Raw genomic sequence first — 13057 nt, 5'->3', positions numbered from 1 at the left:
ACATGGACCCGCTCTCACTCAGTCTGTGAATGTCATCACAGAAACATGCTTTATGCAGGAAGCATTGATTGAGGACCTACTGTGGGCTAGATGTAGTAATTCAAGGGAACGAGAATTAAAATCACATGAGACTTGTCATGAATTCTCTCTGCGTCAGTGGTGAACACATAACTACAATATTGTGAGCTGAATGCAATAGAGGGGGATGTAACCTGAGAAAGAAATTAACAGCCCCAGCACGAATAAACATCAGGAGAACGTAGCTCTAGGAGGCCATGGGAGAGTTTGCTCTCTGTCCTATCCATTTCTTCTTCTGCCATCAAGACTCTCAGAATGTTTTATCAACATTGGTCCTAATCCATAAGTCTGAATTTCTGACACAGTGTCCTTTGCCTAATTAAAAAATGTAAGTTTCTCTTTTTTAAAAAATTATTGTTGTTATCATTAACTATTGCTTTGTGAGCCAGGACTACGCTGCAGATGCTCCACCACAACCACTTTATGATGATGTAGTTAAGCTATAATTAAGCTAATGAGAGCGTAAGGGTAAAACATTAGAACTGGTATCACAACAACAGGAAACTGCCCATTATCTCAAAAACCTTTGGGTGCGATCACTGACTTGTCTTGATTTGCATTTTCCATCTTTTAACTTTCAACCTTTTGGCATCCTTATGTTTTCATTTGCTTTCTTGCAGACAACATGCAGTTAGGTTATAAAGACACATTCTGGTGATTTTGCTCTTTTAATTGTTGTATTTAGCCAGTTTATAGTGTGATTATGGATATATTTGTGTATAAATCTTATTTCATGGGTTCTACTTATATTACCTATTACAGGTTTCTTTCCCCCTCATTTCTTGCCTTTTTTTGGAGAGTATATTTAACATTTAGAAGTTTAAAAGAAATCATTTACCTTTGACCTTATTACAGATATTACCCAAAAAAGCCTCCAGGCCAACCACAAAACTAGAAGACTTTATTTATGTTGTTCCTGTCTTATAGTTGTTTGTGTGTGTTGTAATTCAATATTGTGAGATCCACCAGTCATTGTTGATATTTGTGAGTTTAATATTTGTGTACATTTATGAATGGACTTAGCACTCTTTTTTGCTCTTTGCTCTTTTTTTTATGTTCTAGACTGGCCTTCTTTAGTCACTTTTCTTCTCCCTCAGGTATATGCTCATATATATATATATATATTTTTTTTTTATTGATTTCAGAGAGGAAGTGAGAGGGAGAGAGATAGAAACATCAATGATGAGAGAGACACTGGGGATTGAGCCCACAACTCGGGCATGTGCCTTGACTGGGAATCAAACCATGACCTCCTGGTTCATAGGTTGACACTCAACCACTGAGCCATGCCAGCGGGCTATTTTTTAATAATAGTCTCTGTTTATGCTTTTCAAAAGATGTCTTAATTTTGCCAACATTGTTGAGAGATAACTTCATTGTGTATAGAATCTAGGTCGTTAGAATTCAGTACATTGAAGATATTATTCTACTATCTTTGGCCTTTTATTTTTACTTTTGAGAATTCCTCTTTCAGCCTATTGCCACTCCCCAGAAGGTAATCTTTATTCTCTGACAACTTTTAATATGCTTCTATTTGTTGCTGGTGTTCTCCAGTTTTACTATGATATGCCTAGAATAGAAACTTCTGTGTAATTTGAATGTGTGGGATTTGTTGGGCGTCTTGCTTCTATGGACTGGCACCTTATGTTGATTCTAGAAAATTCTCATCCATTATTTCTCCAAATACTACCTCTGCTGCATTCTCTCTATCTTCTCCTTTTGGAATATGTTAGACCAGTTCACTCTATCTCCCATGTCTCTACTCCCCACCATGCTACATTCTGTATTATTTCTTTGGGTCTATATTCCAACCCATTTCTCTTCTACTATGTCTAACCAGCATCCAAACCCTACATTGAGTTTTAAAATTTGGTTATTTTATTTTGCAGTTCAGAAGTTCTGTTTAGTTCTTTTGTAAATGTGTGATGTCTCATCATAGAGTTTCATATCCCTGCAGATATTTTCAAGGTTATTTATTTGCCTTTAAATATTGTAGAATATTTAAAGTATATCATAATGTTAATATCCAAAGCCTGTATTGGTCTTTTTTTAATTTATTTTTTTTTATTTTATTTTAAAATATATTTTATTGATTTTTACAGGGAGGAAGGGAGAGGGATAGAGAGCTAGAAACGTCGATGAGGGAGAAACATCGATCAGCTGCCTCCTGCACATCCCCTACTGGGGATGTGCTTGCAACCAAGGTACATGCCCTTAACCGGAATCGAACCTGGGACCTTCCAGTCCACAGGCCGACGCTCTATCCACTGAGCCAAACCGGTTTCGGCTTAAATTTATTTTTTAATATATTTTTATTGATTTCAGAGAGGGAGAGGGATCGAGAGATAGAAGCCTCAATGATGAAAGAGAATCATTGATGGGCTGCCTCCTGCACTCCTCACACTGGGGATTGAGCCCACAACCAAGGCATATGCCCTGATAGGGAATCAAACCGTGACCTCCTGATTTATAGGTTGAGGGTCAACCACTGAGCCACGCCAGCTGGCACTCCCTTTCTTCTGATAGCAGCCTCCCCCTTTTCGAAGGAACCTCCTCTTCCATCTTCCAGTCTGCGTCCATGTTTCACAACGGACTGTCTCCTTCACTGTTGCATCCTCAGCCCTGCACAGTGGCTGGTCCGGAGAAGACCCGAGTTGTTGAACTGAACAGAAAGGGGTGCGGGAAAAGGACGGTGTGCCTGGGTGGTATTTCTTCTCCCTTCGTCCCTCAGGTTCCCCCACGATCCCTTACCTGCTTCTGGGGAGGAATGTGACAGGGAAGAATCACACTCGCATCCAGTAAGCACCTACTAGATGGCGAGGTGAGGTGCTTTCATGATTCCTGTATTTGATTTTTTAAAAACCCACACTTAGGAAATGAGGAAATTGAGGCTTATAAGTGAGCCGGTTACTCGAGATGATGCCAATGGTAGGTGATGGAGCAGGAACCTGTTTCTGTCCCCAAGTCTGTCCTGTTTCACGTGGGGACACAAGGCTGCTGGCTTGGGAGTGGAGAGGACTGAAGCTGTGGGAGGCTTCCTCACACGTGGGAAATCCCCTTGGAGGGTAAGTAGAGCAGCTATCTAGTGGGTAATCAGCACAGGATCTTCACTGGGCACTTACAGACAACCAGACGGCTGCCCGTGTCCAGTTAACAAACCTCGGGGCCAGACGGCTGGAAGGCAGGGGACAACCCAGAAAGGAATGCTCAGTCAGACGGAGAGCAGGGGCGGGGCTCACCCCCACAGCCACCCACGGCAGTGATCTGGACACTGACCGGAATCCCCTCTCAGCCCACGCGCTGTTGGTCTCCGCTAGCTGTCTGTTCTGCCACAGACCAGACAGAATCCCTCACACTGACTAAAAGAGTGATTTCAGAAAATGACTTTTTTTTTCTCATAAGGCAAGAAAACAAAGAACATACAAGATCATTTCCTAGTGATGTCATCTGACAAATATTGCTTGTTGGGGAAACAATGAAAAAAAACACACACCCAAACTCAGATTAGTGGTAAACAATTTCATTCTGAATAAGCTGGATTTGCTGAGAAACAAAGATCAACAGACAACAGAGGCAAAAAGAGAGAGGCAATGAACAGCCTGAGGCAGGGCAGGGAAAAGAGAGAGGAATGGAGCGGGCTCCACAGCTCTTTCTTTCCTCAGAAAAGATGTTCTGAAATTGTTCAGCAGTTTCTTCAAAAGTTAAACATACAGTCTGGCCGGTGTGGCTCAGTGGTTGAGCATCGAAAGGTTGCTGGTTCAATTCCTGGTCAGGGCACATATCTAGGTTTCAGGCTCAATCCCATCAGGGTGCAATTGTGCGGGAGGCAGCCCATCAATGTTTCTCGCTCACATTGATGTTTCTCTCTCTCTTCCCTTCCTCTCTCTCTAAAATCAATAAAAACATTTAAAATATATATATTTTATTGATTTTTTTTACAGAGAGGAAGGGAGAGGGATAGAGAGTTAGAAACATCGATCAGCTGCCTCCTGCACACCCCACAGTGGGGATGTGCCCACAACCAAGGTACATGCCCTTGACTGGAATCGAACCTGGGACCCTTCAGTCCGTAGGCCGATGCTCTATCCACTGAGCCAAACCAGTTAGGGCAAAACATTTTTTTGTTTTTTAAAGAGAAATCTGGAGGGACTGAAAGCACATCGTATTTTGAGAATGACATTGTAGAAGGTATGCCCTCAGAGGGAGTGTTAGACAGCTGACGGGTTGGGCGTAGAGCCCAGGGTGGTATTTATGTATCAGAATCCTGTTTTCCAGAACATGACATCCTGGCCAAGGGGAGTCATGGTGTTGTAGAAAGGGAAGGAGCCCAAAAGATTGCCTCAGGCTGACAAGACAAACCACTCTGGCTTTGGATGGGGACAGACCAGATTAGAACCCAATTTGCCTCTTGCTGAAGCTTTAAAAGTTTCCATCTGTTGAACGGAGTGGATCCAGAGACATGGACGCAGGGGACACAGTGCGGAATCTCGGCGGGAAGGCGGGGCAGGGTGGTGGGAGGTAATCAGCCAAAGACCTCGTCTATATAAATGCATGACCCATGGACACAGACAATGAGGTGATGAAAGCCTGGGGCGGGGCGAGGCGGGCTGGAGGGGACATATGTAATACTTTCAGCAATAAAGATTAAAAAAAATAAAGTATCCATCTGTAATATGGGCTTACTGCTGCCTCCCTTACTGTGGTTCTGAAGATCAGACGAGAGCATGGAAGGGGAGTGCACACTCGATGTGGCGGTCCTGCTCCACCCCGAGCCTTCTGGAGACTCCACGCCGGCCTCTGAGTCAGGGGAGGTGCAGTTTACCTGCATACTTAATGCGTTATTTATTTATTTTTTTAAAAATATATTTCATTGATTTTTTACAGAGAGGAAGGGAGAGGGATAGAGAGTTAGAAACATCAATCAGCTGCCTCCTGCACACCCCCTACTAGGGATGTGCCCGCAACCAAGGTACATGCCCTTGGCCAGAATCGAACCTGGGACCCTTCAGTCCGCAGGCTGATGCTCTATCCACTGAGCCAAACCGGCTATGGCCATACTTAAGGCTTTAAAAGAAACCATCTCTTTCTTTCCAAAGCTATTACTGCACACAGTTCTTAAGCATCATCACTTTACACATTGCTGGTAACTTAGCGGTGGAAGGAAGAGTAACGAAATGAGGCCTGGGTCCGTTTAGCACCTCCTTCACCCAGACGCTGTGGAAAACAGCCCTTCATCAAGTGTCAGTCTCAGTTTGTCTCAACTGCTGAGCTGGCACACCCCGTTGCCAGACTCCCTGTTGACCCCCCGATCTTCGTTACTGATGGCCATGAGGCAGGGAAACCTATGCCATCATGAAAATACGTTGTAGATTAGGCTCAAAACCTTTCCTCTCTCCCTCCCTGAAAAAAACGTACATCTTCTCTGTAAAGGATTTAAAACACAGGTAAGCGAAAAAGAAACAGCGAGCAATCTCTCAAACAGCACCCAGCTAGGATTGTACTAACATTTTCGTTTATGTTGTCCCAATCCTTTCCTATGGGAGCATAAGCCTGTATGGATATATTATGTATGCAATGCATGTCTGGACACTAGAACCAAACAATCTGGGTTCAAACCCTTTCTCTACCACTTACAGCTGTGTGTCCTGACAAATTTGGGAAGATGACAGTACATTCCTCAGAGTTTTTGTGAGGGACTAGTGAATTAAATATGTAATACTAGAGACCCAGTGCACGAAATTCATGCACGGGTAGGGTCCCTCGGCCTGGCTGGCGATCAGGGTCGATCGGGGCCTTCTAGCTGCTGGCCAGGGCATTCCTTCATTTCGCACCGCCCCCTGGTGGTCAGCACACATAATAGTTAGCAAGCGATCGAACTCACGGTCGAACTCCCGTGGGGACACTCTGCGTATTAGCTTTTTATATATATAGGTGCCCAGAACTGGGCATGGAATAGGACAGTGCTCAGCAATAGAGACCTACTGTGCTGGGCAGGACACACCGATTATCCCTGCACATCTTGTCCCTGCACATCTGTGTGTACATAGCCCATGCACTCATGTGTATGCATGTCTACAGACGTCTACAGGCCTGTGTTAGTGTGTGGATAGGTGCAACTGCTACACATAAACACACAAAATGAGATCAACCTTTAAGTAGGGATCCGAGAAGCAGCAGTCCACTAGATCAAACCAAGATGATTTTCCATGCCTTTGAACCCCCAGTGAGTGAAGTGGCTTCTTCAGCCCACTCAAGTCTAGTTATGATTTAAATCAGAACCCGTAATTTAATACCTGCCCAACGTCAATAACAGTAACATCACGAATGCAAATTTTATTTAACAAAAAGACATGATTCTTCCAAAATAAAAACCAGAAACACCTCGAAAGCTTCCGTTCCAACTCTGCAGGTGCACCTGTGTGCTACTGGGCTCCCACCCCCACCCCCCGGCCACGCCGGCCCTTGGTAGGGGTGGGCCAGTCACTGCAAGGCTGCAGGGAAGCCTCAGGTGGAAACGCACAAGCGGGATCCATTTCCCAATCGAGCTCTGCAGGGAACACGTGAGGCATGTGGAAGGCCCGGTCCCAGGCTTGAGTCACCACACACGGTCCTGTCAGGAGTCTGGATCGGGCAGGTGATGGAGGAGATGGCTGTAGGTCACAGCGGCACTGATAAGCGGCTTGTCCACGAACTCCACGGTGCACGGTTCGGGGGGATCGTCGCTGCAGGGCGCCCGCTCCAGTTCCAGCACTACGATGGTGTTTGGGGCGGATGTCACCAGGATGTGCTGGGGCACAAACAAGGTCACCTGGGGGCCCCGTGCTGGCCAGTAGCGACCAAGGTTAAAGCCATTAATCCACACCTGACCCTGGAGAGAGAGACAAAGAGAAATCATTAACCCCAGCTGTCCGGATCCTGGAAATAGGAGAGCCTCCATGCACGTGGGCCAGCACGCGGGCCAGCACATGGGCCAGCACATGGGCCAGCACGTGGGCCAGCACGTGGGCCAGCACATGGGCCAGCACGAGGGCCAGCACGTGGGCCAGCACATGGGCCAGCACGCGGGCCAGCCGGCAGCCCGCAGTGGCTCTCCCTCCACAGCCCAGGCCTGACCGCCCAGGCCTGACCACCAGGCCCAGGCCAGCCTGGGTCCCCGCATTCCGCTGGGGTGACTGGCCAAGCAGGGCAGGGGCTGGGTGGGAGAGAGAACAAGTTGCCCCAAAGAGCCACCCCTGCTTCAGGAAAATCCACGTTTGGCCCCTCTGACTGGCGTCAGCAGCCACGCATCAGTGCTGGACGGCCCAGGGGCAGTTTCGCCAAGTTCCTGCATTTCGTCCTGGGCCCCGGAGGGACTGCCTGTGTCTCCACGCCAGCCTCTCTCCCCGACTCTTCCGCACACAGAGAACGGCCGAGCAGCCCCTCGAGGAGGTGAGCTTTCCTTCTGTGTCCTCTGCTTCTAGAGGCGGGTCTTGACCACGCTGTCTTCACACACAAGGTGAGCACAGGCCTGCAGCCTGGGAGCACACAGGTCCTGGGAGCTGTCCCCAAACAACCCCTCCCCCGCTTCCCTCCCCCCCCTTCCAGCCTGGCCCGCGTGGCTCAGTGGTTGAGCATTGCCCTATGAGCCTGGAGGTCAGAGTGTGATTCCTGGTCAGAGCACATACTGTTGGAGAGTGGGAATTTTTTTTATTTTTTTTTTTTATTTTTAAAGAAATATATTTTATTGATTTTTTACAGAGAGGAAGAGAGAGGGATAGAGAGTTAGAAACATCCATCAGCTGCCTCCTGCACACCCCCCACTGGGGATGTGCCCACAACCAAGGTACACACCCTTGACCGGAATCGAACCTGGAACCCTTCAGTCCGTAGGCCGACGCTCTATCCACTGAGCCAAACCGGTTTGGGCGAGAGGGGGAATTTTTGAGCATGCTTCCAGAGAGGCCGTGGACTATGCCCCAGACAGAGTTGTCAGAGCTGACACCAGGCCAGGCCTTGAGATAGGGTCTCATGGCCCCTTCCCAGCACGTAGGCGTTCTTTCACAGAACACTGTCAGCTTTCTAAGAACAGGATGACCCTGTGAGTAACATGGTCCTCAGTGGTCAATGGCATGACTCTGACGTTGCTTGGGAAAAACTGTTTTGTCTTGGGTTGCTTGTTCTGCAAAAAACAGGATGTGGTTAATGTGCTTAAAAGTGGTCTTGGTCAAAGGGTCGCTGCTGCCCTCCGGACTCCCTTACTGCCAACAGTGTGGAGAATGGCAGAGCAGTCGCCCGGTCGCCCGGCCGGCTAATACAGGCTCCCTAAGTTTTAATTCGGTCTGGGCTCCAGTGGTCATTCACTTGCCTTCGCTCCACAACAATACCTGGGTTGTGGGCTCGATTCCCAGTAAGGGGTATACAGGAGGCAGCCGATCAACGATTCTCTCTCATCGTTGATGTTTCTACCTCTCTCTCTCTCTCTCTCTCTCTCTCTTTCTCTCTCTCTCTCTCTCTCTCTCCTCTCTCCCTTCCTCTCTGAAATCAATAAAAATATATTTAAAAAAACAACAACACTCAAAACAACCCCCCTTCGTCCCCCAGAAGGATGAGGGGCTTGTGGGAGGGAGAGACAGGGGCCCGCCCGGTAGGGTGTTGACTGCAGGGTTTGAATGGTTTTCACACCAGCATCAGGTGAGAGGGGCATGTGTGCTTCAAGGGGCAGAGGGGGCCCTACACGCTGCAGAGACAAGTTCTGTGAGGAGGAGAAGCCGCTTCCGCTTCAAAACGGAGAGCAGAAGAGAACCTCTGCCGGGAGGGCTGGCGTTTGGGTGTGGCCGCAGCCTCCCGCAGGTGCTAGGCCTTCCCAGTTGGCTGGACAGATGGATCCTTCTGCCACGAAGAAAGGGAAGAGGAGGGGAGATCACATACAGGAGAGAGAGGGTATGTGGGAGAAGGAAGGACGGAAGGAAGGAAGGAAGGAAGGAAGGAGGGAAGGAAGGAAGGAAGGAAGAAAGGAAGGAAGAAAGGGAGGGAGGGAGAAGGAAGGAAGGAAGGAAGGAAGGAAGGAAGGAAGGAAGGAAGGAAGGAAGGGAGGGAGGGAGGGAGGGAGGAAGGGAGGAAGGGAGGAAGGGAGGAAGGAAGGAAGGAGTCCCCACCGTGACCCAAATACAGACGGTCCCGAAATACGACTTTACGAACTGTGCAAAAGCGATCCGTATCATAAATTACCCAAGATATTATGATAAAATAGGCTTTGTGTTGGATGATTTTGCCCAACAGTAGGCTAGGCTAAGCTATGATGTTCGGTAGGTGAGGTGTATTCAGTGCATTTTCCACTTACAATATTTTCAACTTGCGATGGGCTTACTGTAACCGCATTGTAAACGAGGAACACCTGTATATTGGGGGAGACATCCTGGAGGGGGCTCGACCATGGCTGTCACCTGCTGAGCCCCGATCCCCAGCATGCTCCATGTCACAGCTGCGGTCACTCACCTTAGGGCTACGCAGTGGCTCAGCTTTGAGTATTTTTTTCAGCCCCTTTATTCAAGCTCCCTCTGAACTTCCTGGCTGGGTTCCAGTCTTAGTCCCACCACTTACTGGCTCCTCCTATTCCTGTGTAAGGTCTACTCCCAGTGACTATTCCTAGTGGCCCCACCTCCCGGACTGCACTGTGACTGACAGATATAACCTCAAACTGTGGCTCCTAGTTATTGATCGAAGTTGATAATTATCTTTCTCCTAATTACTTCCTTAATTCTGGACACTACAGGATCTGTTCTAGTTATTCTTTCCTTCCCCAAAACGATCACCTGTGGCCCATTCTGAGGCTTTGGCTGCCATATGGACTCTGCCTCCTGACTCACCCGAACGACTCTCCAGTATGGAGGTGGCATGTCTCTCACCTTCCCTCTAACTTGCCCCAAACTCAGGGTTACGTCTTCTCAGGCCTCGGTTATGAACTTCTTCATAAACCATGAACTTATGGAGCTATGAACTTCTTCAGGACGACATTTCCCTCCACTCTCAGCTCTTAACAGGACGTGCAGTGAATGACGTTTATGGCAGTTTGGTTGCCCTTCCAAGAGAGAAGGATGAAGCATTTAGAAAGAACAGACCAGCCCTAACAGGTTTGGCTCAGTGGATAGAGAGTCTGCCTGCAGACTGAAAGGTCCCAGGTTCGATTCCGGTCAAGGGCATGTACCTTGGTTGCGGGCACATCCCCAGTAGGAGGTGTGCAGGAGGCAGCTGATTGATGTTTTGTTTTTCATCAATGTTTCTAACTCTCTATCCCTCTCCGTTCCTCTCTGTAAAAAATCAATTATATATATATAAATATATATATATAAATATAAAAGATAGAAAGAACAGGCTGTAGGCCCATAGCGGGGAGCCATCACCATTCAACCGAACTTTTGGCAACGATAGCGTGTTCTGTGCCGCCCCACAGAGCAGCTGTGTGCACTTGAGAGTGGCTACTGAGCGCTTGAAATGTAGCTTGTGGGAAGAAGGAATTGAATTTTCCCTTTCAACTGATTTAAATTTAAAGGTAAATAGCCATAAGTAGCTAGTGGCTACCAGACGTAGGGTGAAATGCAGGTAACTTCATGATCAGATCACAATCTCTCCGCTTCTCTCCACCCCCACGGCCAGCCTTCTAGAGCAAGTCATAACCAATGCTGTCTCAGTCTCCTCGCAGGGCTCCCCACTTCCTCTGTTCACTCTAGAACCCCAGGCTCCACATAGCAGCCAAGTGTGTTCCTGCTGCTTACCGCCTTGCCATGGCCCTCAGGCCTATGCCTTCTTCCTCCCCACCCTGTCTCTGCCACTCTGCCCCTTGCTTGCGCAGCTCCCCCTGAACTTGCCCCTCCCCCCCACCTTTTTAAAATATATTTCACTGAATTTTTACAGAGAGGAAGAGAGAGGGATAGAGAGTTAGAAACATCAATGAGAGAGAAACTTAGATCAGCTGTCTACTGCACACCTCCTATTGGGGATGTGCCTGCAACCAGGGTACATGCCCTTGACCTGGAATTGAATCTGGGACCTTGCAGTCTGCATGCTGACGCTCCATCCACTGAGCCAAACCGGTTAGGGCGCCCCCACCCCTTTTAACACAGCAAATGCTCTCCATCGCTGTTCCCCCAGACCTGAAGCCTTCCGGTGGCTCAGGTCTCCATCCATCACCACCTCTTCAGAGAGAAGGGTCATGGACACCGTCCTTAGTCCTGGGCCTCCCATCCCAATCACTCACCACCCCTTTACTCTCTGCTTCTTTTTCTCTAGTTATTGTCACTGTTGGGTATTTGCATCCTTTGTTTGAATAGTGGGTTACCAGCTATTTCCAGCATGGGCTCTATGAAGGGAAAGGCTTTGTCCATCTTGTCCAAGGTGAGATTCTCAGCCCAGGGATTTCCGTCTACACCTAGCGGCACTCAGTAAATCCTACTCAGGCTGATCATTCTGCCTGAGAAAAGACTCACCTGCAAGGAGACACGAAGCTCTCCTGAAAGAATGCTTCATGTGCCTCTGCTCCTGGCTTAGGAGTTTTAGAGAACAGTGTTTACTGGAAGGAAAACGAAATGTCTGCACTCCTTGGTTAGCACTGTGTTTTTAAAATATATATACATATTCTGGCTTTTGTTTCTCCTTAAGAAGTTATGCTGAAGTTACTGGTGGAGGGGGGAGTGTGCACATATTGGTAAATGCCATTTAAAAGTAGACATACTGCCGAAACCGGTTTGGCTCAGTGGATAGAGTGTCGACTTGTGGACTCAAGGGTCCCAGGTTCGATTCCAGTCAAGGGCATGTGCCTTGGTTGCGGGCACATCCCCAGTAGCGGGTGTGCAGGAGGCAGCTGATGGATGTTTCTCTCTCATCGATATTTCTAACTCTCTATACCTCTCCCTTCCTCTCTGTAAGAAATCAATAAAATATATTTTAAAAAAAATAAATAAAAGTAGACATACTCATGCCCTAGATGGTTTGGCTCAGTAGATGGAGCATTGGTCTGCGGACTGAAGGGTCCCGGGTTCGATTCCAGTCAAGCGCACATGCCTGGGTTGTGGGCTCAATCCCCAGGAGGGCACGTGCAAGAGGCAGCCAGTCAATGATTCTCTCTCATCATTGATGTTTCTATCTCTCTCTCCCTCTCCCCTCCTCTCTGAAATCAATAAATATATATATATATATATATATATATATATAATTGTATAAAATATAAAAAATACATTAAAAAATACAAGCAGACACCCTCGGAAATGAATATAGTGAGCGCCACAGGGGCCAAGCCTTTGTAGCGTGAACCTCAGTGGCTCCTGGGGCTTCCCCGGGCTGTCCCAGCTGATATTTCCATGACAGTGTCTGACTTTCTCTGACCATAGCTTGACCCTTGGCAGACTTCCCCTCTTGGCTATAATTACTAAGGTGATAATAGAATAAAATGTTAGGTTCCAGGAAATGGTTGACCTACTTCATTAATCAGGCAGATATGTATCTGTTTTAAATTCTTTAGATAAATCAATCCTCTCACACGAATTTAAAGCAAATGTTCCAAATGCTGTTTTAAGTCACACTTTAAAACTTTTCTAATTTGGCTAAGAGTTCATTTAAAACAACAACAAACTCGGATCCGATGTTGGTTTTGTCACACTCCGAGGGAAGACATTTAGACACTCGGAGAACTTAAAATGGGAAAGACAGAGGTCCGTTTCTCAAGGTTCAAGGGCTCTCACCACACATAATTCACGAGTAACTGTCATGCTAACTTGGGAGAAAGAAAAAAAAATTTTTCCAAGGAAAAATAGTGAAGGGCTTGCTTAGATAAGATGTTAAATAAATGTTACTGCAGTACACGGGAAAAAAATGAAAAATCTTCTTCCCTCCGACCCAAAGGGGTCTGAAGCTGATGCAAACCACACCTCTTTGCTTCCTCCTTGATCTTACAGTAATAACGTTAAATAGCTTTATGGTTTCTCTGTATTTTAGACCCAAACAGAAC

The 13057-nt window shown here is 47.2% G+C and overlaps 1 protein-coding gene across 1 annotated transcript in view; it reads right to left on the bottom strand.

The window, feature by feature from the left end:
- Window positions 1–6396: 6396 nt before the first annotated feature.
- Window positions 6397–13057, bottom strand: part of GLB1 (galactosidase beta 1) — a 64816-nt gene continuing 58155 nt past the window's right edge. Inside the window, exon 16 of the mRNA XM_028130559.2 lies at window positions 6397–6946. Within this exon, the coding sequence (XP_027986360.2) occupies window positions 6692–6946 (255 nt within the window). The 3' untranslated portion in view covers window positions 6397–6691. The remainder of the gene's footprint in view (window positions 6947–13057) is intronic.

This window comes from Eptesicus fuscus, chromosome 18 (genome assembly GCF_027574615.1).
Source record: "Eptesicus fuscus isolate TK198812 chromosome 18, DD_ASM_mEF_20220401, whole genome shotgun sequence".
Lineage (NCBI taxonomy): Eukaryota > Metazoa > Chordata > Mammalia > Chiroptera > Vespertilionidae > Eptesicus > Eptesicus fuscus.
The sequence above is the reverse complement of the archived record's forward strand: the minus strand, read 5'-3'. Positions and strand labels throughout refer to the sequence as shown.